Below are 26,387 nucleotides of genomic sequence, written 5' to 3'. Positions count from 1 at the left end.
GGTCCACGAACCAGGGGTTGGGGACCTCTCCACTAAGACATTGATATCTATGTATATATCAAGGGAAATGAATGAGAAATATACTGCAATTCCCAGAGAATTTACAATGAATTCCAACCATTAGCATTGCATTCAGTAGAGATGGAAACGGCATCAACTCAAATTTTCTTGGAAAGCTGCTTTGTTCCTTGTTATGGCTTAGCATAACTGCATGGCAAGCAACCAGGTCAGTATTCCTCAACCAGCCTCCTTACCAATGCTACCAATCAGCATGACACATATGTTACACTACAATGTGCACTGACCAGTATCATGACCTGTGTTGCAATAGGAAAAGTTGTAGTAATAAACATTAGGTAGGCCCCAGGCTGGGAATTTAATGGTAAAAGTTTAGATATCTAGGAGATCTTAAAGGAATTTTAGCGTGTTCAAGTTCTTTAGCCAGTTTTAAGTTTGCAGAGTAAAGATGCCCTAGGAATTAAGCTGAAGCAGAACTGGTTCTGACAGACTGAGAAACGTTGAAATCAGCAGATTTTGACATGCTTAGTTAAAAGACAGATAAAATTTAATTAATTTTTGTGAATTCACTTTGTAGAGTATGTACAGAATGAGACTTCTCATTTAGGAAACAACTTTTAGGAACATAATTCAGTGAAATGTATTTTTTATCCGTGAGGGAAAAAAATAAACTAGTCTTTGCTTCCTTCTGAATGAATATTTCTATTGATTTTTTTTCTCTCATGTATACACACTGATGTACAAAAGCATGGCTATGCAACATGTCAGAGTCTGTTCCCAAGCTTTTAAGAGTGCAAATAGATGCAGATATATAATTTATCTACAATTTAACACTCTTTCTGGGAAGAGTTGCTTTGCAGAGAGGCTAAGTTCAAGCTCCTTGAGTTCTGAAGCACATTTTATCAGTCCCTGACCAGAGCTAAGCACAGCTATTAAATACAAAGGCTTAAGCTGCATATCTTACCTACTCACCCAGAAGTGCAGCATTGTTTGCCTGATAAAATATGATTTTAAAAGATTTACCTGATTCATAGATACAAATTATCACAATGGAAAAGATTTTATCTAACAATTTTAATGAGATGTAATGAATCTTAAAAGCATCAGATCAAAGAAGAAACGTATACATTTTACATCCTACAGAAGGCGTAGGTTATAAACTGCAATAGAGTGGGATGAGTTAAACCAGCAAGTGGGGCAAGTTAAACATGCTATGGAAATATGTCTCAGACATATTTTAGAAAAGCTTTGTTAGGCAAAAGCAAATTCTTATTTAGGCAGTAATTAAAAATTGCAGATGAGAGAGTGTCAGGTTAGTTCACATCATCTGGATTATTTGGCATTAAGCTCTTAAACATTAAGCTCTCTTGTATCAACATTTACTCAGCTAATCTCCCATGCCTGGGAATAAACCACCAGTGTGTCAAGTACTTAGGATTTTCTTTCAGGAAAGCAAGAAGTCTCCAAAGAACACACAGTATTTGCAGCATTGACACTTTCAATATTTACAGATGCCTTGAAGGCTATTCTGCCTCATCCATCCCTTCAACTTCATACAAATTATAATAGAATTATTTGCTGATAGCCAAACAAATATGCACATGGCTTGCTTTAAAAGGGCCATTTTTAAGATTATCAAAAGTTTAATTTGTTATGTAGTCAAGTAATGATACTGATTCATATATTAGCTTAGTAAACACTGAAAAAAAAGTTATTTAGAAAATGCAACACTATTGTTTATCACTGCAATATCACTTCCTTTCAATAAGACAGACAAGAATGTAATTTATTTTTTTAATTGCAAAATTATCAAGTACATATTAATGATATATTTTTAATACCAATTAACAGAATTGAAACATTCAGTTTCATTCTAACAAGTAGTATCACTAAAAATATACCAAGTCTGAGACGGTGCACTGGAACACACCACACTTACTGATATGCCTTAACGTGACTGCCTGCCCAACTGGAGGTCACATCACAGTGAGAGAGAGCAGGGAGCATGGTTGGCCTCACCAGACTGCCCACAAACTACTATTCATCTGCCATCTTAGCCAATTATGTTTTATGGGAAAACAGCAATGTGGCTTCCCTCATAATTACTACTTAAAGATATTCATTTAGTTTAAATTTCTGGCTGAAGATGAGAGACAGTCATAGATGCAGAAGTAACTGGGAATCTCGGAAGAATATCAGAGGGAACACCCTGGAAAGCTCCAGGCATGTTTGTTAAGTGCAGAGGAGTGCCATGCTGTTCCTCTGAGGCACGGCTGAGTAGGTGGAAGTCTGCAGGTGTAGAGGGAGTAAAAAATTCCAAAGCACTATTTCACATATTGATGTACCAAAGTAGGTGGCAGCCAAAGGAGAAGGCAAACAGTTCTTTCAAAGGATTGGACAATACCAGTTCAAGCTGTCATGATTTCCTAAAACTGTATCCCATACATATCTGCTTAAAACACACCTTGCATACCAAATACAATGGGACTTACTCCTGAATAAAGATTCATAGGACAAACTTCAATTAGATACTTGCCTTAAGAAATTTTCTAGTAACACTGTATCTAAACAAGGATCAACTGATGTTAAAGAGGAAGAAGCAGAAGCCCCAAACCCTGTTTAAGGTTCATACAATGAAAAGTATACATTTGGAAAGCAGACTGGGTTAATTTGCTGGTTGAATTGCAAGCACTTAAATCCAGGTTTCTCTGGAGACATAACTGTAGTTGAAGAGGCTCTAGGCTCTCGGCAGTGGGAAACATCTGCCACTGTTCACCCAGCAAGGGATCCTCTTCCATGAGTTGTATTCTGAAGACTAGTGGCCCTCACCAGGGACTGCAGGGGTCTGGACAGTCCCTCAGGTAAGTCTCTATATGGCCTTCAGAAACTTCTAGCAGTGTGGTTGAGACTGTCAACTAAATAAGGGAGAAAGTTTCATATAAAAATGTCAAGTTTGCCAATATGATAAAGTCAAATATTGTTTCAAAATAATAACCCTCTCCTTTCAATATTTATGCTACATTAGGGCTGTTGTGCTTTAGGATATGTCCGGATAGTAAGATAAGCCCAGAGGAAGGGAGAGAGGCTTTTGGAGGAGTTGGAGGCGGCAGCGTACTCCAGGGGCAAAAAGGAGTGAGGCCCCTTTAAGAAAAAGATGGAAGAGACAGGATTAGAAAAAGAAAAGGAGGCAAGGTTGTCATGCAGGAATACAAGCTAATTTGAGGGCTAATCCACACGGAGCTCCATTTCCATCTGTCCTGTTTGCCATCACTCCCTAGTGACTAAAATGGACGTTCTGAAACTTGAGCTGGCCATGAACAAGGAGTATATATCAGAGGTGGTGACCTTTTGAGGGCTGTATGCAATGAAATTTCATTTTGATGTATGCCAATTGGTGTACATTTAAAGTGACAATAAAGATAATAATAATAATAATATATCTAATTTGCCACAATACAACAAAGCCCTGATTGAAATATGTTTTCATGCCACATATTGTTTACAGTCACAGTCATGTTTAATGCCTAGTTTTTACTTTAGAAAAAGAAATTGTGTCCCTGGGCCAGAACCACTTCGAGTTAAAATCTTGAGAAAAATTATGAAGATTTGCTTGCCATTACATGACCTTACACAAATTTAAGAAACAGATCATGTGCTAGCTGGACCATGCTAAGCAAATAACATCCATTATATCACAAAAAAATCAAAAGCAATTAATCAACTGAACAACAAACCCCACTAGATTTGTGGCATTTCTATCTTTGCAAAAAGTAGAACTTATCACAATGGTGAAAAAATGTAATCTTGCATCATAGATTTAACAGGATTCAGAGTAAATATTATCTAAGTCATCCAAGGATGACTTCTGAGGCCTAGCTTTTCCTCCTGGAGAAGGAAAGCTGCTCACAGGGGCTTTCAGTGTCACCTGCATCCCCAAAATAGTATGACAGGAAAATAGTGGAATACAGTAATCTTTGGCTGCAAGCATACATGAACATGAGTTACAGACCTGTCAAGGCAAAGAACACATAAACTGCAGCTGGAGTAACAGTTTTAAAACTTTCAGGTCCCTTTTATTGACTTAGTCTTGTGACGTTAAGTGGCAATCACTGACCTAATGTGATTCTTCTCTCTCTCTCTCTCTCTCTCAAAGAGATCAGCAAAAGAAGTGCATGAAACTACATCCTGCCTATCCAAAAGTATATCCTTGAACTCTGTTGATTACCAAAAAGGGGGGGGGATGTGTCTCCAGTTGCAACAATTTACTGCCCCAGTTTAAAAGACAAGTTCTGCTGTCTCCCATTCTATAACCACATAATGGATTAAGCAAAACAAAAATGCTCAAAACAATAGTTTAAGAGCAAATGGAACAATTCAAAGGCAGATAGACAAGAATGAATGGAATTCTTTTAGGATGCATCTAACAAGGAGTTAAAAGTTTAGACAGCCAGTTTTGTTACTGCACCAGGTTAGCAACTGGGAGATAGTGAGTTCTAGTCCCTCCTTAGCAAGGGTGTGGGTGACTTTGGGCCAGTCATTCTCCCTCAGCCCAACCCACCTCACAAGGTTGTTGTTGGGGAAAATAGGAGGAGGAGGAGGACTATTAGATATGTTCCTTGCCTGGAGTTGTTTATAAAAATATAAAGGTGAGGTATAAATAAAAATCAAATAAACAATGTTACCTTGTTGAGGATAGGCTTTGTGGAGAGAATGTTGTATAAACCTGGTAATGAGATTTTCTGTTAAGGAAGGCAAAAGAGTAAAGATTAAAACCAAAAATTAAAAGTTCTGTTTTAATCTTTAGAGTAGCTGTAGTACAGAATACTATTAACTAATCTCTGATTTCAGCAACAAGTGTCCCATCCTAAATGATTTTTGCATCATAGACAGAGTCAAGAATCTGCTTTGAGATGTTGTCATCCAGCCAGCTGTAGAATAAACAAATAGTTCTAGGCTTATTAATAGTTTATTGTGTCAGTCAAACTCAAGGTATTTTAGCTGAATTTTAGAATGAAAATTATTTCTATTAACCATATTGTTTGCATTCAATACATGAGACTAATTCATTATTTCTTAAACAAGACAAGAACTAGCCATGCCTAACATAAGATTCAGTTCTGTGATAGACATGGCTAGTTCAAATTTGTAGTTTGTTAAAAAAAACTCGCTTTCCTTTCTAACCCTCTTGTCCCTTGCATGTTTTAGACATTCAGTTGTTCCACAAAAACATGTCAGAAACTCATAAATCATGCATTGTCATTAAATTATAATTCCAGTCAACAAGATAACAAAGTATAGTTTAAAACTAGTTTACTGCTCTAAAACAAACTAGAAGAAAATATATGTTTCTTAGGATTGAAGTATGGATTATAAACTATGATCTATAAGTAAAATAGAAGCCATATTTTAATTTAGTGCAAATATGCTATATCAAATATGGTTATGTTGCGGTACATTTGCTGACTATATGGAACAACTGTTACAAACATCAGCTGTTCTTTTAATGGTACTTCTACATTCCATCTTGACACCAGCTTGCATAGAGAATCAAATTAATGGCTTTAGTTCTCCGCATAGTTATCTTTCCTATTACACAGCATTACCTCTTGACCCGTTTGATTCAAGCAATTAATTGCAGGGTGTCTCCGGTCATCTATAACAAGTGGAAGCTTCCAGGGGTCATAATTGGTTTCTACAACAAACCAGTTGCCGTTCTTTGTATCCAAACTTGAAATAAAAGATAAATATTAGCATTTTCTACAAAAGAGTATGACATATTTCTAAAATATTAGCAGCTAAATTCAAGCTTTTTCTTAAAAAGTACATCCCAAACAGTTTTCTCATAGAGTTAGAAACATTTCATCTTTAAAAAGAAAACTTAAAACTATTAAAACACAGCTGATATAATGAGATTGAAAACAAATACAAAAACTGGCTAAAACCACCTCCTTTATTGCATTGTAAATATCAACATGGCTGTTTTAACACATGCTATTACAGGCAATAGTGATATTTCCCTTAGTGGCCATACTTACTTCTTAATGTTTAAAGCAGCAGTTCGAGAACGTGTAATAATGCAACCCTCATCCAATTTGTTTCCCCCTAGTATGAAGTAAGCTGGAGCCAGCAGCTTTGTGTTGGCCAATTTATCCTTTGCATCTTCGTAACTATATGCAACAAGAGAAACAATGTAATGATTACAAGAAGCAGACCTGACATGCACATTATAAACAAAATGCTCCATACACAGCAAGAATAGGAAATATGTTTGTGGAGGCTGTGTGCTACACATCCTTCTATTATTTACAGCATAAGACTGTGAAAATGGCTGTTTAATGGGCTTTCTCTTCGTTTTCCCAGCAAAAATTAATGGGAAAAAGTGATTACCAAGTCATTAGTACTTGTAAGTTTCAGTAGCATGATTTGGGCGATGGGGAAAGAAGAGATACCTATACCCAGGGATCTAATAATCTTTGACTAGTTTGGGAATGTACCATATAGAGCAGTGTATAAGAATAAATGGATGGATGGACAGAGATATATTGTTCTACTGCAAAAGACAAAGGGGAAAGACAACTTGCATTGTATTGTTCCCAAGAAAACAGGCAAGAAGCAAAGAGATACTGAAAAACTTTCAAGTAGCTTTACCAAACTTGGAATCTACCAGAAATATTAGTCATTCTCAGTGTCATTTCTAGGAATGGCAGTTTTATGTTATCTGGAGGACATAGTTACAGCATGGCTAATTTAAAAAGGATTAGAACCATGGCAACTGATGGTAAGAAAGCCACAAGGGATACAAATAGTATCTTTATAACACTTCCTCTAGTCCGTCTACTAGTAGAGCTCCCATGACGTAATGTGACTCTAATGTGGTTTTTTGGCTGCCAATAGAATAATGGGAAAGATGGTTTCTCCTATTTTCCCCCTCTTCTATGACAAATAATTATACTGCTATTCAGAGGCAGCAATGAAGATCAATCAGAATAAAAAGGAGAAGTAGAGTTTGATCACAAGATCAACATGTGATTGTGTACAAATCAGAAAATATGACTCAAGCCAACCATGATGTGTTGGCTGTATTCAATATTGTCCTAAAAATAAATCAATGGATAAGATATCTACATTCACATGTTAACAAAATAATTATAGTCCTACATTAAAAAGAGGTCTCAGATGTCCAAACAGGCTTTAGAAAAGGCTGAAGAACACAAAGCATCATTGCTGTTGCAGATGAGATAACCGAGAAAGCCAAAGAATATGAAAAAGAAGATGCTATGTGCTTCATTGATTATAAAAAGGCCTTTTGCTGTGTTATTCATGTCAAGTTGTGGAATGTGCTCAGAAAAATGGCAATCCCAAAAAGCTCATTGTTCTCACAAGAAACTTAACAGTATGTACAGGTCAGGAAACCACAGTTCAGACAGAGCATAATGAAACAGACTCGCTAAAAGTTGGCAAAAGAGTTTGATTTTCCCCTTATTTATCCAACCTATATACAGTGGAACCTATATTGAAACTTATCAAATTTGGTACTCAATGCATTTTGATGAGAAAATTTTGTCCCGATGCTCATCTTTTGTTTGTACTCAATGCACAAGCTAGAACATGTCAGTGTTGGCTGCCTTATGACTCACTTCTTTATTCCTTATGGAAAAAATATGTTTGGTACTCATCGCGCCTCCTGGAACCTATTAACTATGTGTACCGAGGTACCACTGTACTGAATATCTATTAAGGGAAGCTGGATTGGAAGAAGAATGTGGTCTTAAAATTGGAGCAGCAAGCTTTAATAACCTGTGCTATGCTGATGACATGAACCTTGATAGCCAAATATACAAAAGATCTTTAGCAATAAAAGTCAAGGAACACAATAAAAAAGGGACTAAAATTATATTTAAAGAAGACAAAACTAATGACAAGTAGAACAAGCAGCCTTAAAATTGAAAATAAAGTTATCAAAGAGATTGAATTATCAAATTATCCTACTTTGGACACCTTATGTGAAGACCTAGCTCTTTGGGGACAATGCTAATGCTTAAAAAGATGAGAAGAAAGAGAACTCTCGGAAGATTAGCAGCAAGATTGATGGATTTTGTTACAGTGCTGATGAATGCAACCTAAAAGATTAAGTAGGGGACAGATGTCATGGAGAAAATCTATTTCTAGATTTGCTAGGAGTTGACAATTTTTTTAAAATAATCATTATCTAAGCAAAATGATTCATAACTTATCTTGTGCAACTTATCTTATCCCAATTTTTGGAAAAAAAACTGATGACAAAATCCCACATGGTTAACTTTGCAGAAACATAAAACAGTATTAGTTGCAACACCAATATATAGTCACATCTGCTGCTTAAGCAACTTTTGAATATTTTTTATTAAAGAATTTCACATAAGTAAAAAATAATGAAATTATAGAGAACGAAAGATTCTGTAATCTTTCTTTAAAAAGAAAGATTAAAAAGTAGAGAAGAGTGCAAATAAAATAAATGGTTTCTGAGCTACTTTACAGCAGTTACAGAACAATTAATTATTTTGAACTGCTTAAGCATCTAACATGTTACCTTGTGCTGTTTTCCAACACAGCTCTGGTGAGAAAACTCATCCACCAACCATCTCTCTTGCCAATAAGCCACTCAAAGATTCCTGTAAAAGATCCAGAGTTTTAGTTCTATTCAGTTACACCTCATCTCTTGAATCTTAACTCAGACATAATTGATAATCTGAGGGATTTAGGACTGCTCTTAATAAAATGATTCTCTCTTGATATTTTCCTTTAGACAAGAGCAGTTCATTAGGGATACTCACCAATGTAACCTCCATCAAGACTGAATCGCTCATTCATGGTCAATGTAAACATGCCCTAAAACAGAAGCCAATTAATGCAATACTTTACTTGAATAAAGTAAATTCATTTCTAATATTTTCATATCTAATGAAAAGGAGCACTACATGACTAGAAGACTTCCTATTAGAAAGCTTTGGGCTCCACTATTTATATATACTATGATTCTATTAATAAATCATTTTAAATCAGGGGTGTCCAACCTCGATAACTTTAAGACTTGAGGATTTCATCTCCCATAATTCCCCAGCCAGCCAATTCTGGGAGTTGAAGTACACAAATCTTAAAGTTGCCACGGTTGGGCACCCCTGCTTTAAGCCATCATATGATCCTTTGATATGGCATAAAACACTGAATCCATCCTTGTGACGATAAGCAATGAGTTCTGGCTTGCAATGATGTGCAAACCAATTATAAATTATGCAATAAGGCACAATTAAACAAACCACAGTTCACCATGATTGTGTACATAGCTTTGCACACAGTGGACTAAATCATACATAAATGCTGGTTTATAATCTAATGTGCTATGTGACACCAGCCTCAATTAATTGTAAACAATAGTTTGATATAACAAACTGTGTGAATTCAGACAATGAGGGTTGCTTAAATAAGGAAATTATACCTTAGGATATTTATATGTTTGTGTGCAAGAGCATCATTGGATTAACAAGATTAACGTGTTAATCCAATCATACCTTGTTTAACAGTGGTTCACTAGTAAACTAAAACTGGCTCATCTACCCAAACCCAAAGCCATTGTTTACAAGTTCACAGTTCAAAGAATGTGCCAATTCCCAAACCATCAATAAACTCGAAGCAATAAACTGTGTGAAATTAGTTAGAAATTCTCATGACAGAGGTCAGACAGATGCTTGAGCCTCATAGTGCCTTCACAGGGGCTGCAAAATGATTGTGCCATTAACTCACTGTCAACTATTCTGATCTGTTACCCCAGTTAAGATTACCAGAACAGAGAAAATGAGAAATTGAAAATGTCATGTTTCTTTAAAAATTATTCATGTAAATAATTCCTCAGAACAGGGAAGAGTGTTTCTGATTCAAAAAGAAAAATGAATTTGGACCAAGCCTGACATTTAGAGGAATATTCAACAATTGAACCATTTTTCCATCTCACTGCCCAATCTGCAGAACATCAAGCTGAAGCAAACATATTTATATAACATTAAGTATGCCTGTTTTATTTTTTCTTGTGCATGAGGCACTTCCAGTGGCAGCCTGGATTGTAGAAAGTTGCAGGATACAAATTTCATTTCCTAGTCAAACTATCTGTCAAATAAATATACTTCGTGAACAAAAAATGCAACCCAAGAAAGTTTTAGGCCAAAATTAATCTCTTCATCTCTCCAATCATGTAATATTTGATCTGATTTGCTCTGTTTACCTTTGTAGAACTCAAGCACAAAAGGTAAAATGATTGATTTTTATATATGTTGCAATAAATAAACAGGCAAAATAAGAGCAGACCCTTTTTCAGATATTAAAAATTTGCACACTTTATGCTTTGCAAGTTCTGTGGCAGGCTTTGGCTGTCAGTCACAAAAAAGCGAAACCAGGCACCTGCCTGCCCAAGTTTAAATATGTTCAGGTTGAGAGTAATAAATTATGATATTTCTGTACTATTAAGATCAGAATGCCATTTACATTGTATAGATCAGGGGTCTTGTGGAAGTTGTATAGATCAGGGGTCTTGTGGAAGTTGTCAAGGTTGCAGACCTCTGGTATAGATCAATAAATTGATAAATGGATACTTACTTTTTTAATTCCAGATACAATTCCCACATAGCCAGCAAAATTTGCAGATTTAAATACTGTTTTATTGTTTTTCTGAAAATCCAATGATACCATTAATGGCTTCAGCTTCTGCGTTGTGTGCCAGGAATTATTTTGTATATCCCACCTACAATTAAATATAGGAAATAAATATATATTCAAAACTATATGGAGTTCTTTCTGGCAGCTTCATTCAATAGAAAAACTTAATTATTTAGTAATCTATGTGCTGCTCACTTAACAAGGACTACATAACACTAGTCAAATGTAATACCCGTCTCACTAGTTAATGGAAAAGTTTGCATACATTGTTAGTTTCCTCATCCCATTCAGGCTTGTTTTTCATTAACACTGAATTTTACTCCGAGCACTAAATCTTAAAATTCTTCTATGCTGTGTAGAACATAATGCTCTGGCTAACTCTATTGAGAAAGATCAGGACACCCTAGTGCCTTGTTAATTGTTAATATCAAAACAAAACAGGATGTAATCTGCCATGACAGATTAAAAAACAAAAAGTACATATGCAGATAGGATGTTCTGTAAAACTTACGGTGACCTTCCAGTTTTATACCCAGGAAATGTATAAACTATTACTTGCATCTCTGAAATTGCAAATACTGGCACTAATATTTTTGCTATTAGACATCAAATTCTCGGTAATGTGTAGGGCCCAAAACAAAACTAATCCTCAATTTCAGTTCACATGTAAATAAGAGATTCAACATGCATTGTCACGTAATTTCAACAAGACATGGCCTTAAAGAAAAATGGAAAGTATCACTATGCTGAAGACACAAATAATACTAGCAATCAGAAAGAAGTATAATAATCTTGCAGCTGTTACATACCCAAGAAACAGTCCAAAATCAAGGTTTCTAGCATGGTATAGCTTTCCTGATTGAAAACAAAACAAATTTGAAAAAATGTTTAATCATTAATTATTTACTCAATTTTGAAGGCCAACTATCTCAGCAAATAATTCTGGGGGCAGCAAACAATATTATAAAATAAGTTAAAAACAAATTCTCCTCATAAATACAAAAATTAAAATATCGCTGAAGAGGGAGATATCACTATTAATGATTGTTAACACAACCAGGAGATGAGACCTTTCACACCCCTTGGACCCTGGGCCTGGGCACAGTACCAGGCTTTATTGCCTTAGTATAGGTCAGGGATAGGCAACCTTAAACACTCTAAGAGCCATTTGGACCCGTTTCCCACAGAAAAGAAAACACTGGGAGCCACAAAACCCTTTTGACATCTAAAATGAAGATATATATCTTTTTTTACCTTTATGCTATGTATAAAAAAACTATAGTGTGTTGCATTTATGAAATCAATGAACTGTTACAAAGAAAACAAATTTTTATTTCTGCATGCAACAAAAACATTTTAAACTCCAAAAAAAAAAAGACAATGGGTCGAAGGTTACTTTCAAATAAAATACTCAATGTCTATTTGCGTCCTCTTCATATTTATGAAATAAAAAGCTGGTGCAAACTATAAAAACTACAAATAGAAAAAGAAAAAAGAAAAAAATTGCAGGGGAAAAAAAAGGACAGGAGAAAGGGAAAAAAAAACCTTTCTCCTTCATTCCAACAGGTAAAAACAATTTCAGTAGCTTATTTACTATCTTTAAATACAGCATAATTATCCCCATACCTCATATCTTAATTAAAAAAACATTTTAATTTACTGCACACTGCATCCGAGCTGCCGCCAAAAAGGCCACCCCCATTTCTCCTCTGCCACGTGCCCTTCCCGGGGCTGGCCTCCTGCGGACGAGGCAGTGGCATCCCGACTGCGGGAGATGGAGGAGCCCCGCTGGGCGGAGGCACTACTGAAGAAGCAGGACCCGGGTGAGGTGGAGCGAGGGAAAGGCAAGTGGGCCGGGGAGGGAGCAGGTGCTGCGGGCATCATGCCGCTAGCAGAAGGGGTTCTGCTGCAAGCGGCAGAGGAGAAATGGGGGTGGTCTTTTTGGTAGCAGCTTGGCCACAGCATGCAGTTAGACTCGCTCGCCAGGCTGCCAGCTCCGAGTGCTTAGCTACAGGCAGTCTGTTAGTCTGAAGGAGCTGCCCCGGGTCCCAGCCTAGACGTTGGGAGTGAGCCCTGCCTACTCTGTTCACTGCCTCTGCTTGCCTTCAATGCCAGCGTAATGCTGCTTTATCTGCGTATTCCGATTGCAGCTAGTTTGGCTACCGCCTGGGCACCTCGACAAGATACAAAGCCGTTGGTTGAAACCTGCAAGAAGACGGAGGTCCAGAAGGGCCGCAGCCTTAAAGCCCCCCTCCCGAGAGAGAGAGAGAGAGAGAGAGAGAGAGAGAGAGAGAGAGAGAGAGAGAGAGAGAGAGAGGGAAGGGAAGCACAAGTACCTCTCTCTCTCTCTGTTTCTCTCTCTCTCTGCAAATGGCGGAGGACTGGGAGCCGCAGTAGAAGGCTGAAAGAGCCACATATGGCTCCAGAGCCGCGGGTTGCCGACCCGTGATATAGGTAGTCCGCAAATTACAACCATCCATTTAATGAATGATTGAAGTCATAACGACACTGAAAAAAGTATGGTGCCTTTTGCAGTCCACTAGTCGTTATTTTGTCAAGTCTGATGGTGTTTCAAGTGATGCTTCGTATGTTTTGAGATTGCATTCTCAAATGAATCACAATAGCTATATAGGCATTGCCTACCTGTTTTGTCTTCAGCTATTATGGATGTGCACACTGTGAAGATCTCATAGAAGATGTTGAACACAACAATATCACCTGTACAGTGGGAAAGCAAAAGGAAAGATTATTGAATTTTCAATAAAATATATAGACAAATGTGTACAAACCAAAGCAAGAATATAATCTGGCAACGCTAATCAAAGGTGGCTCTAGATTATAGGTAGAAAAATAATAACAAAAAATAACTTATAAACTGTCAAAAATGTTGAAAAGGCATACAAGAAATCTGTGCTACTCCTTTCTCTTATTTTGAGAATGATTAGAAACTACATAAGATACTATTTCATACAATATTTATCTGCCTATAAAAAGAATTTATAAACCTTATATGATGTTACTTTTAATTTGTATGTGTTCATAAATTGTCTAGCATGCCTTTCTAGAACTAGTATGCCTTTCTAAATTATTTTGCAATTTATGAAAAACAAGGAAAAAGGTTACAAGGTAAAGGAGATCAGATATTCCAATACATGAAGTTAAATGTTTTAAACATTATGCTTCCTGCAAGAAAATTAGAAAAAATATAATGCACATTTGAGACTTTATTCAGTGTTTGTTGGCTGATATTTAATGGAAGTAATTAATGGATTAGCATTTCTTCATTTGAATTAATTATCTCATTTTATGCATATTTTCTAGTGCATGCAGATTGTACACCTGGGCACTGAAGATCCATGCCTTTGCTGGAACCTCAACACAGATTGTTGGAGTAGCTAAACTGTGGCAACAAAGGAACCTTTATATTTGAAAGTCAAATACTATAGGGATATGGAAATTACCTAAAGAAGCATCAATAGCAGAAGCAATGCCTTTTATTTCTTCATTGAAAGGATAGGGAAGGGTAGAGCATAACCAACCCTAAAAGGAAACCATGAATTAATTAGTTAGATTTGACAAATTATGATATATGCTAAAAAAATTCAACTTTACTTTTTCACTCTGGGTAATTTGCAGTAGACAATTTATGGCTCCTGAACATCTTTTTCTGCAGCTGCTATTTTACTGATAAAATTACATGTGTATTTTCTCACAGGTTCAGGCAAGAAATACAAACATTGTACTCTAATCTAAAATACATTTAACACAAACACAAACCAATGATCCTTCCTCAATTCACTCACCATACATTTAAAAAAAAATACTATCCCTTGCCATATCTGTCATGTTCTTCCACCCCTAATGTACTTCTGCCTGCCTACTGCAGTCCATTTTGAAAGTTAAGCACAACTGCCACTCATGGAAAGCCTAATCCAGTATAAAAAAGTCTAAAGAACCACTCATATGATTTAATATCATTCATTGGTAGAAGTACTGCAATTATTCTTTCGTTCTTCTTTAGATATCATAGAAAGAACAAAGACTAACACTGTTGTGTTTCAGAATAGTTGAAATTGCTGAAAAATTATAAACTACACTACATCTTTCTTTTACTGTTATTTCATTAATTGTAACGTCTGAATCTCTGAAAAATGTTCACATAAGGATGATAAAGAACAGGAAAAAAAAACCATTGAAACCAGTCATTTGGCTACGGACTTTCAAAGACAAGTCAACCAGAGAAATATGAAAATACTTCTAGGAAACCAAAACTGCTGAAAGTTCTAAATTCTACATGGTTGTCTTTTTTTTTGAATCCAGGAGGTCAGTTGAAGACCATCCCAAACCAACAATAAAATATTATTTTATAAAGTAACATATTGCACTCTTTAGTAAGAGCCTTCACTTCTGTTTCAAAAGAAAATGTCACAGTAGGAAAATGGAAGAGAGTGATTTTATGATGGCCAAATACATGGAGCCAATTGATTTTAACTATGTAGTTTAAAGCTCATACTGGGCTTGTCAAGTTTATCTTTCCCTTTTCTGTTCTCCTTCATTATCTTGGTGCAGACATTAAATGCAATATTGCAGGCTAACTCTGCTCACATTGCCAGGAGTTCAATTCCTTCAGTCTTGACCGGTTCAAGGTTGACTCAGCCTTCCATCCTTCCAAGGTCGATAAAATGAGAACCCAGATTGTTGGGGGCAATATGCTGACTCTGCAAGCCTCTTAGAGAGTGCTGTAAAGCACTGTGAAGTGGTATATAGTCTGAGTGCTATTGCTATTTTAGCCACCCAACTCGTTATGTTAACTTCCATAACATTGCACAAGCTGGGAGTACAGTAGTGATAATGGGTGAGATCATTAAATAATTAAATCTCATGTTTTAAAATGAAGCAACTAGACAATTCCTTCTAATTTCAGAGTAAGTTATACTGAAACCAATAGAAGCAGGAAAATCCAATAAGAGAGCCCATATTAAAACACTGGAACATTGAATGACATTAACACTTTCAGGTAATGTTAATGGAATATAAGAAAATGCTTTTGGTTATTTTATTTATTTTCATGCATTTCTCTACATCTATATTCCTCCTCCCTCTGCAAAAAACCCTCTCATTTTGGAGTGCATCACAACGTACAGGTCATCGATGGACTTGTTTTGTGCCTCAGTTGAAAAAAAGAATCCATTTTGTTATATAGAACATGTCCAGACTATTCTGTCTGGCTACTCTAGGCTGGGCCAATGAACAATGACACCTGGTACCACTATTGTTAGTTGGTATAATGCACCAATAGATAATCAGACTGGATTATTCTTTTATGTTCCAAGCAAGAGTTAGCAAATTTGGGGTACTTATGAGCCTTGTGGTCTGGAAAATCTACTGTACTCATTAAAAACCATTTGATTGCCTGAAAAAGTAGTCTTATTTTGGGAGGAAGAGTCACTATATTTACTGGTTGAGATTATATTCTTAAACAGCAGGTCACATATATAATTATTAATAAGTCTTCATCCACTGGTGTAGTCTTTCATTCATAAGTAGTAGCTAAAATGTTACACTTGATTTAATTTTTTAATTTATTCTCAAAACTGAACATAGAAAATATACTCACTATTTTTGACTCCATAGATGCTACGAATTTCTCATTAGGGATGAATGTCAATACAATATCTCTAATAATCTTCACTACAACCTTTAACTACAAGAGTGTAAGAAAAGACAAGAGATTAATCTATGTTGGTGGAATGGAATGCAAGATCCAATTAAATGGAAATATATCAAACTTTATAAAGAAGTGCAAAAAATAACATACAACAATTTACAAAACTGCTGATCTATTCTTACACAGGCACTTTGAACCTTCATTTTGTGTAAATAAAAAAGCCTTGAAGTGGGAATCTATTCACATTCCTGAACATCTTTCATTGCCTCATTTCAACCTGGAAAGTGACAGTGAGGGGTGCAAAGGGTGATGTTGGAAGGCACTCGCATTTTTGCTACCTGGTCATACTTACTCACAATGCCTGTCTTGTGATTAGGCCAACTTAATTCTTTCTGCTATGTTCCTTACCTCATTTTTTTTGTCACGTACCACCTGGACCCATCTCTCACTTGGTGGTAGGTCAAGGTTTATGACATATTCAGGAATTGTTCCTTTATACCTGAAAAAAAGTGAATTTCCATAAATTTCCAAATCAAACTGTTACATATAAACTGCTAATTTTATTATCTATTATTTCTTATACTATTGTCCCAATTACTTTAGCTGTCTAGCTTTAATTCATTAATATTTAAGGAAGGTGCATCTTATATAAAACTTGGAGTGATTTCTCTAATGTTTATTGAAACAGGCACATATTGTTTTCTGTCTTGACAAATTGTTATTTCTAAAGAGAATTAATTAGAACTACTCTCTAATCCCACCAGATATGAGATTGAGATGTGAGATATGTGTTTTCTAGATATACAGAATTATAATTATAAGTCATGCTGTTAAGTGGGTCACCATGTGATTATGTTCAATTTTTCACCCATTTTGGAGTGGCTAAGTGAATCACCACAAGCATTAAGTGAATCAATTGGCCAATAGACATTTTTGCTGGACACTGATAATAAACACCAGTTTCTGGCAAAAAAAAGCATTGTAAATTGTGGTCAATTACCACAGGATTCTGCAAACAGCCACAAACATGGGCTGGTTCCTAAGAATCCAAAATGTGACCACATGACGGGGGGGGCGCTATTGGAATTTCAAATTGTTGCTAAGCAACTGGTCATAAATCAAGGACTACTTCTATCAGATATGTTTATTATGCAACACATGATGATCCTAATTTTCTTTGTAACACTACCATAATTCTGATATAGTACAAACAGTTCAAGATTCCTATCTAACTAAACCAGGTTCTCTTTATATCTGTAAATATCAGAAGAGTTGTTAGTAAGTTACATACGTTGGTCCAGCTGGAGGATATTCATGTATTCTGCAACTTTCAGCAAACTGGGAGTAAAATAAAAGCCTTTTTAAGAAGTTGCATTTTTATATAAGTGAAGTACAAAACACTTATAGAGTCCTTGCAATTTCTGCTGTTGTAATAAAAAGGAAGTGTAGGTTCAATCCTACACACAGTGCAAGAATTAAGTCATGTAGGCCTCAGTATATTTTACTTTGTGTTATAAAACTGCTCCTTTTTGATGCATAAACCTTTATATACAGTAATACATACTGTATTGGAAGTCATAAACTTGGAAAGTTTTTTACTGTATGATGTGGACTAATTCAAACAACTACTAATAGAAGCACTGGAGACCTTTGAAGTTCTGAAAGTTTTCCTTTCCATCCTTTAGTAGCTGAAGAGAGGATTAGAAAAAAGCTACTTTGGCTATAAATTAGGAAGAGCTTTCAGTTTGTCTGAGTTGGAGACTTATAATTGATTTAAACAGGGATAAACAACTATAGCTTCCCAAATATGCAATACAACCACCACAATCATTTGCTACCATAGCTAGTAAAATAAGTACAAATCTTCTGGAGCCAGCAGGCTCTTCTTATTTAAACAATAGGTTTGGTATTCTTTTCTAAAACTAGGATCATTAATTGTACTAGAATTTTCTGAAAAATTAACTAGTGTTCCTCATCACTAGGTATAACTAAAATTAATGTAAATTATAAAATGTAAAATCAAAAGATAAACTTCCTTTTTGGGCATGTGCTAGAATAATTTTATGTCAACATTATCTTTCCTTAGAATAATTATTGTAACAGTGCTACTCACTTTAAAGATTATCCTTATAAGCTTATATCCACTAAATCAGTGTTTACGTTTTTTAATATTTGTGTTAAAAAACATACATTCATGAACATTTCAATAATGTGAAATCTGGAATTTCTATGACCCAACCCACAGTAAGATGTGATAATATCAGATCTGGCAGAGTAATTGCCAAAAGTCCCTCTCTGAAGGAGATGGGCAGTTAAAAAAATATGAAATATAAATAAAAAATTTTATGCTTTAATCTTTCCCTTTATGAAGAAGCAGACTTACCTAACAAGAGTTGACTTGATGGATTAGCTCCATACAGGTATATATTGGTATATATGTGAGAACACAAAATTGTATAGATGAGAATATGAGTTCAGTTTATAGGTGAGAAAATGACTTCAGTCTAATATCATAGCAGATTGTAGTGAAGCTTGTTTGAGTGGACTGCAGCTACTTAAAAATATATTTAGATCTTTTAATCATTTATATATTTCTATAAACATATCTAGTCTAGTCTAGATATCTAGACTACCTAGTAACTTAGTCCTTTCCAGTCTTCAAATTATCAAGGATTTCTTTCATTTCCATGGTATAAAATCCCTACCTAGGTGAAGGTATTTAAGGCAATATGTTAATTAAGATACTATGTTAAACAGAATAAGGCTAATTTATGCATAGTTTTGCAAGATATCTAAATTATTGCCAATTAAACCGAAACAGATTCTACTCTGAGGGCCTCCAGCACTAGCCCAAAAGCTTGGAAGAATAAATCTTTGGTCATGGTGACAGACTCAGATTGGATCCTGCAACATCATCCTGGGACACATATAATTTCTGTATAATTTCTTTCCCATCAGTAGCTTCCAGAATTTTTTCTTGACTTTCCAAGTGTAAACCTGATGCCAGATAGAGGGGGCTGGTAGGATACGATAATCACCTTCCATGAATAAAGTTATGCAAGGAACCATATTAAATAAATTCCTCTTTGATTGCATTTAGTCAGAGGATTTGTATATTAAATTGTATATTAAATTTGTATATTAAATCAAATGTATATTAAATTCATTAAATGTATTTATTAACTTCACTAACAAAAACCAGAAATGTGGCAGTAGAAGTTAGAATGAAACAGTATAAAAGGTTTTTTTAATGCAATATTATGTAGATCACATTCACAAAAATATTCTGCTCCTGATAATATGTGCACCTCTAAATCCACTGAGAACCCCCCCAAATAAATAAACAAAAAAAAAAAGCCATAGGTCTTGAAAAGTATCATTCAACTAGATTATGCAGCTAAATTAAACACAGTGATGACAACAATTCAAGCCTGGACTTTTTCAAGCAACCCAATAAACATTTAAAAATAAAATCAAATACACATGAAAGAATATTGTTGTTTTATCTTCTGTGGGAAAAGAAAGCATCTTGTCTCTGAAGGCAGTGAAAAACCAGTTAAGTACAACTTTCTATGCAACTTTCTATTTAACTATGCAATGTTAAATAGTGGTGTGGTAATCTTCCCATTCCATGATCTACTTCATTAGCAGAAATGCAAAAATTCAGTTTAAGGTGCTGCAACTAAGAATATATTAGGATGGGAATTTTACAATGTTGAGAAACTGCACAATCAGGGCATCTCTTACGGCAAAGGTAACATACATGTTTATTAAAAAGGGTACAAAGCAGTTATTGCTTCAACATTGCAGGTGTACCAACATGAAAGGGGAAAAAAAAACAGAACCGGAGACAGTGATACAGTAAATTCTTAAGAAGCTGCGCATCTGTAAAGTACCATTTATTTTGGGTCCAGAAATGTCCCAATTGTTTTCCTCCCCTCTCATTTCCAGCAAGTCTTGCTTGCAAAGGATCCATTCTGAAAATCGGCACACAGAGTTCTTGTCACTTGTGCGGAGGACCTTATGTCTTCCACCATCAGGGAAGGTGATGATGGCCACGATAGAGCTATGTTTGCAGGCATACCAGCTTTAGCTTTTGCAAGCATGATTTTGCTACAAATAATAGGAAAGAGAGGGGGGCCTTGGAAAGAAAGGGGAGGTACTTGAGACACCAATGAGCTTCCAGAAACTAGATTACATCTATTGGATGGAGTTCGGCATCTATTTTCTAAAAGACAAGCAATTTGTAGCAGGGACATCCCTAATCGTATATCATTTTATATATGGCTCATGTATCTTTTATATACAATTCCTTACAGGTAAGCAATTTCTTTATTCAAGAAATTAAATATTAATGAATACAAAACAGAAAGAAAGACCAGGTAAGCAAACAATAGGCAGATAAAGTAATATTCTAAGTATGTTGGAAGGTATTTGTTGCCAAAATAAGAGAAAGGCATCTCAAATAAGATCATGCAAAGAAATGAATTATTAATCAAGGCACAGTTTCACATTTCTAAAATATACAGAGTGAGAAATGCAGCAAGATCAAAGATGCATCTAGAAAAGTACAAACTCATTGAGTCTGAAGTTACTCATGTTCTTCCTGTTCCTAATTATCTACTCTGATTTTAATATTAAGGTGGCATTATCTTTGGTATGTGTAAGGAAGATTATATGTTTGCTTCATGAACTGAGATATGATCCTTTGCTCCTCTATTCTTAAGTACAAGGAAACAAGCCAAAAAACTCTTCATTAAATTACTTTTTATTAAAAGTTTTAATAAAACTTCACTACACTTCTGTTCCAAGTCACCCGATCTATGAGAGAAAATAAAACAAGAAAAATTGCAATTGCGTATCCCTGAAAAAGGGCACATGGAGTACCATCATATATCCGCACATAGGCCATTAATATGTTGGTATTTCAAGCCAAAATGTTACCGCCAGAACCATTCTGACAATATTACTAGAAAGACAGAAGAAACAGGAATTATATGAATCATAAAACTATTTAATTTTGTTCTCTTTGAACATGTTAGAACTTCACATAGTTATAATTATAAATAATTTATATGTATGTAAAAAATAAAATAGAAGAAAAAATATTCAAATAAAGAATGTTTGTTCTTGTATGGGCTACAAGTAAAATAGCTCATGAAAATTTTAGAAACAAAATTAGGCTAAAAATAAATGCTTAAATCCAGTTAGGAATCTGAAAAAGCACTGGTCATCTGAATAATTTAAGATGCAATAGCAAAGTCAGAGGAAAAAAGCTACTCCAAAAAGCTAGAAGATGATGGAAATCTCAGCTGTTTTGCCAGAAGCTGAGTTTTGCTAGCATGGATTCGAAAAAACCATAAACATTTTTAAAAGATTTGAGCCAATTTGTTCCAATTTGATTGATGGCACATAATCCCAGTAAATACTGTATTTATGAACCATCTTATCTCATACCTGATGCTAACCATAAGAAAAATTTCATAACTCCCATGAAGGCAGCACCAGAATGTCCTTTAGCTATTTGTTCAGTCTTTGATTTGTTACTTTCAAATAATTTAATGCACACAAGTAAACTAAAAATATTTTTTTAAAAAACAAAACACCTCTATATAAGATCCATTGGGATGCCATCTGAAATAGAACACATTTCAGAGGGTGTCCCAATGGATCTTATATGGAGGTGTTTTTCTTATATGGAGGTGAGCTTTTCAGAACAGTGACATTTCTTGCCTCTCATGTATGTTTGGAACTTTTTACACTTATCATGGCATCCATTCCATATTTTCTCCTCCAAGCATTTATGTAATGTATGCCAGTATGATTTGGTTTAATGCTGTGCAACACCTTAACTTTTAAGCGGTTTAAAATCTGAATTAATTGGGTTACTTTTTGAAAAAAAAATGCAATTTGCTTTCAGTGGTTCCTAATTCTGAAATAATTGGTATCCCTGATAAATCTGAAAAAAAAAACCCATGAAGCTAATCTTTTAAAAAGAAATAACATTTTCATTTACTAAATTTTTCAGTTGGTTTACTGACACACAACTATCTAGTTTCAAAATAATCAGTAGAAATTTCTTGAATATAAGTCACCATCCAAGCATTCAATTTTTTCTCTCTATATAATCAATTTCAGAGACCAAGATACATGCAACAATATTTACAAACCATGCAATGAGGCAGAGAATAATGTTTCAGTTTCTCTGCAGTACTGAGTAAAACAGGAAGTTTAAAGTGAAATCTACTGTTAGAATATGAAGACAATCACTGAATTAAATGGGCAAATTGCTCAAGCTGGGCAGCACTTTTCTACTAAATGCTGTTTAATTTGGTGTATCAGAAGACTACCCTGCACTATTTTGTATTTGTATAAATTCATACTTCAATACTTCTAAAGGCTGACAAGCAACCTGCAAACTGTCTACCTAAGTTTGTGGATACTATAAGCTTGTTTCTCCTTCAGACCAATCCTTTTTTTGCCAGTCAACTGAGAATTAGGAAGAAGTCAATCTGACTAACAAGGTCCATCTTTTAAAAACAATTTTGAGGACTGCTTAGTACAGCCTATCTCAACATCTCTGACATACTCTAGATTTGTTGACCTACAACTCCTTCACCAGGAAAAACAAGAAATGACCATATTAACTGGAGGCAAATATTAACACACTCTATTTAAGGAGCATCAAGCTGTTCTATTCGATCTCTAATGTATGGAATAGCTTGTTTTGTACCAAGTCTCTTATAAAATGGGATCTTATTTTTCAACATGAACTATTATTTGGTGAACTATAACCTGTTTTCCTATCTAGAAAGAGCATTAGTTGAGCTCTTTCAGTTCCTCACAGTTTATGACTAGGGCAGACCAATATTATTTTCCTGTTCACAACATTGTAATAGTTTCCCAGTGTCTTTTTCCAGAACCTTTTTTTCAACATTTTAATCTAATCCAAAGCCATGGATTGTACTCACACTAAATACTTTTTCTCCCAGCTCGAGGTTGGCCAAGTAAGAGCAGAAACTAATGACTGCAATCAATTGCATCTCACTGATTTCCCTGGGTCTTTCTTAAGTTCCAGTAAATCTGGAACTAACCTAGGATCTCTTAACTTTTATTTTTTTTAACAAAAAAACACGTATTGGTGTTTTCCTTCTTAGAACAACTCTAGTTTTTACAAGATTTGTTTCAGCTCCTATAATTTCTTAATTTCTGTTGCGGCATGCACAGCATCCAGCAACAACAGAAAAGCTCTTACAGCGCAGAAACTTTCCCCTACTTTCAACCCTGGAGACAGACGGCCGAGCCAATACCAGCCCCTTTCCCTTTTCTCTCTTGCCCCAATCGAAGTCACACGGCAACGCTTTCGAGAGTTTATCCTTCGCCCTCCATTTCCCCTCAGGCACCGCAACAGCCTAAGCCCCTTTCTCACTATTTAGGAAGGAACAGCCGCCCAGGGCTTGAGAAGCAGAGAGGGAAGAGTGGCGCCCTGCTTGGAACTCACCGGATCCCGGGCTCGCACGGCCAGCAAAGTTGCGGCCACCACCGCTAGGAACACCCAACAGCGCATCGTCCTTCCAGCTGATCAAATCCAATTGCTTCTGCTGTAGCTCAGGGGGTTAAAAAGGCTCCTCCGACACGTGATTTCCACCCGGGGCAGCCGCTCCTTCATATGACACGCTGCTCGGAATTTACTAACAGTTGGGGGGGGGGGGGAAGTGACTTTGATTCGGAACGTACCATTCAGGCCAGAAGGGGGGATGGGATTACTTCCTTCTCCCTGCTACGTGATTTAGTGCGGAAATGGTATTAATATGAGGATTCCGTGAGAAATTGTGCTTTATTTTATGTATTTTAAAACCAGTGTTCCATCCAAAGGACCCATGAATAGCGATTATGGAACACCATTTTTCCATTGTAAAAAAAGGTTAAATTTTCATTTTAAGCCACCCAAGGCATTTAAATATTCCAAATTCATAAAAGAACCTGAAATACAAATTACTGGAGGATATGCTTTCAAGCAAGACGCTTATTTAAGGAGGAACCCTGTAGAAATCAGAAGGATATATAAAATAATAAAAATTATGATGTAAGGATAAAAGTGATAGTTGATTTGGGATGAGAAAAGAGATGCTGGAAAGAGTATTTTAAAGAAGAGAGGAAGATCAAGAGTGATCGCTCAAGGAGGATTAGTTAAGCAGAGATTGGATGCATGGGGGAGGGGGCTGAGAACCCAAATTATTTTCAGCAAATGATAGATTGTATTGAGGGAAGTTAGCCCCAGAGAAGGAAATATTAAAAGGGCAAAAAAATATATTTTTCCTCAAAAGGATTTTTAAAAGCAGAAACCAACCCTGCCCCCAACTCTCTCTGTCTCCAGCAGGGGCCAGCCCTATATAAATGCAAATGTAAAGCCATCAGAAAGTTGGAGCCAGAAAACTCAAGAAGACAAAAGTCCTAAAATCTGCATACCCCAGCCAAACTCTAGGAGTCATTAGCTCCATCACCAGGGAAGCAGGATATGATAATAGGATTAAACCACAGATACCAAGGCCTAGAAAAACACTCAGACTTAGTTCAAAGTTCATGCCACAAGAACAGGAAACTATTCCAAACAAAAGGCTTTCAGAGGGTATAAAAACCTATTGCCCATGTGCTCAGGTCCTTCTTTCTTCTGGTCTTTCCTGCAAGAACCATCTTTCTGCCTCTTCAATAAACTGTAACCATCTTCCCAAAGCAGTCGCCATGTTGCTTATTTATTCCCGGCTTGGATGAACCAGGATGAAGACTTTACTTCCAACAATTTGGCACCACAGAGATGGGACTCCAAGCTAACCTCTCCAAAGGACTGATGGAAGTTAGCCCAGAGAAAGAAATATTAAAAAGGGCAGAAAAATATATTTTTTCCTCAAAAGGACTTTTTAAAACCAAACCTGGCCCCAAATCTATCTCTCTGCCCCAAGCAAGACTTTAGCCCTATACAAATGCAGATGTAAAACCATCAGAAAGTTGAAGCCAGAGCAATCAAGAAGACAAAAGAGAAGATCTGCATACCCCACCCAAACTCTAGGAGTCAGCCCCATCACCTGGGAAGCAGGATATGATAATAGAATTAAACCACAGATATCAAGGCCTAGACAAACACTCAGAAACAGCCTCAAGGTTCATGCCACAGGAACAGGAAACTATTCCAAACAAGGCTAGAGGGGGTATGAAAGCCTACTGCCCCATGTGCCCTGCCCTTCTTCTTCTCCTCCTCTCCTCTGCACTTTCCTGAAGAACCATCTTTCTGCAATAAACTGTAACCTTCTTCCCAAAGCAGTCGCCATGTTTGCTTATTTATTCCCGGCTTGGATGAACCAGGATGAAGTCCTTACTTCTAACAGGACTGAGACTGGTAAGCCCCATCTTGCTGGAAGCAGACCCCTTGTGTCTGTAGACGGCTTTCCCAGGCCTTGCCCATGTGGAGCCAGGGTAGTAAAGGGAGTTTTTGGGTTTGAGCTCAAGGGCTGCTTTGGAAAGAAGGTGAAGGTGAGTACCTCTAAATTTTAAGTTTAAAGCCCAGGGAAACAAATAAAATGTGTGTATGTCTATGTGTGTGAGTGAGAAGACCCTTTTTTCCCAATTACAGTTGTATTTTGCTCCTTCTAGTCTTTCCTAGCCGCAGAAAGGATCTGTTTAATTGGCAGAACCTGGAAAGAATGGGGGTTTGGCCAGAATGTAGGACCTTTTGTTAGGGAAACGGGAGAGGCTGTGTGAAAATGGAATGGAGTGAGTGAATGAGAGAATTGGATTTGGGCAACCAGCTGGTAAGGCCCTGTAAGCAAAGCCCACCTATAGGAGGTGCTGGTACTAGTGCACAAAGCACAGGTCCTCCTAGACTTCTCTTAAATCTAAAAACTGCAGGCAGGGTGTAAATGGAGGCCGGGTACCTGTGTGGCAGGTCCTCCTCAGACAACATATTTTTAAGGTCTGCAAAGCGACGGAGTTCCCTACTGGAAGGCCCTTACTCCGTGTA

At 36.2% G+C, this 26,387-nt stretch overlaps 1 protein-coding gene across 1 annotated transcript; it reads right to left on the bottom strand.

The window, feature by feature from the left end:
• Nucleotides 1-547: 547 nt before the first annotated feature.
• ASAH1 (N-acylsphingosine amidohydrolase 1) lies at nt 548-24,047 on the bottom strand. The gene is made up of 14 exons (XM_039349383.1): nt 23,874-24,047; nt 17,664-17,710; nt 16,781-16,871; nt 16,322-16,408; nt 14,166-14,244; nt 13,348-13,422; nt 11,514-11,559; nt 10,645-10,789; nt 8,832-8,886; nt 8,588-8,669; nt 6,054-6,185; nt 5,622-5,745; nt 4,701-4,757; nt 548-2,933 (listed from the first exon to the last, which is right to left on the bottom strand). The coding sequence occupies exons 1-14, from the start codon at nt 23,937-23,939 to the stop codon at nt 2,844-2,846; spliced, it is 1,176 nt and encodes a 391-aa protein (XP_039205317.1). The 5' UTR covers nt 23,940-24,047; the 3' UTR covers nt 548-2,843.
• Nucleotides 24,048-26,387: the final 2,340 nt, after the last annotated feature.

Source organism: Crotalus tigris, unplaced genomic scaffold (assembly GCF_016545835.1).
Source record: "Crotalus tigris isolate CLP2741 ecotype Arizona unplaced genomic scaffold, ASM1654583v1 scf7180000018268.1906537, whole genome shotgun sequence".
NCBI classification, from domain to species: Eukaryota; Metazoa; Chordata; class Lepidosauria; order Squamata; family Viperidae; genus Crotalus; species Crotalus tigris.
The sequence above is the reverse complement of the archived record's forward strand: the minus strand, read 5'-3'. Positions and strand labels throughout refer to the sequence as shown.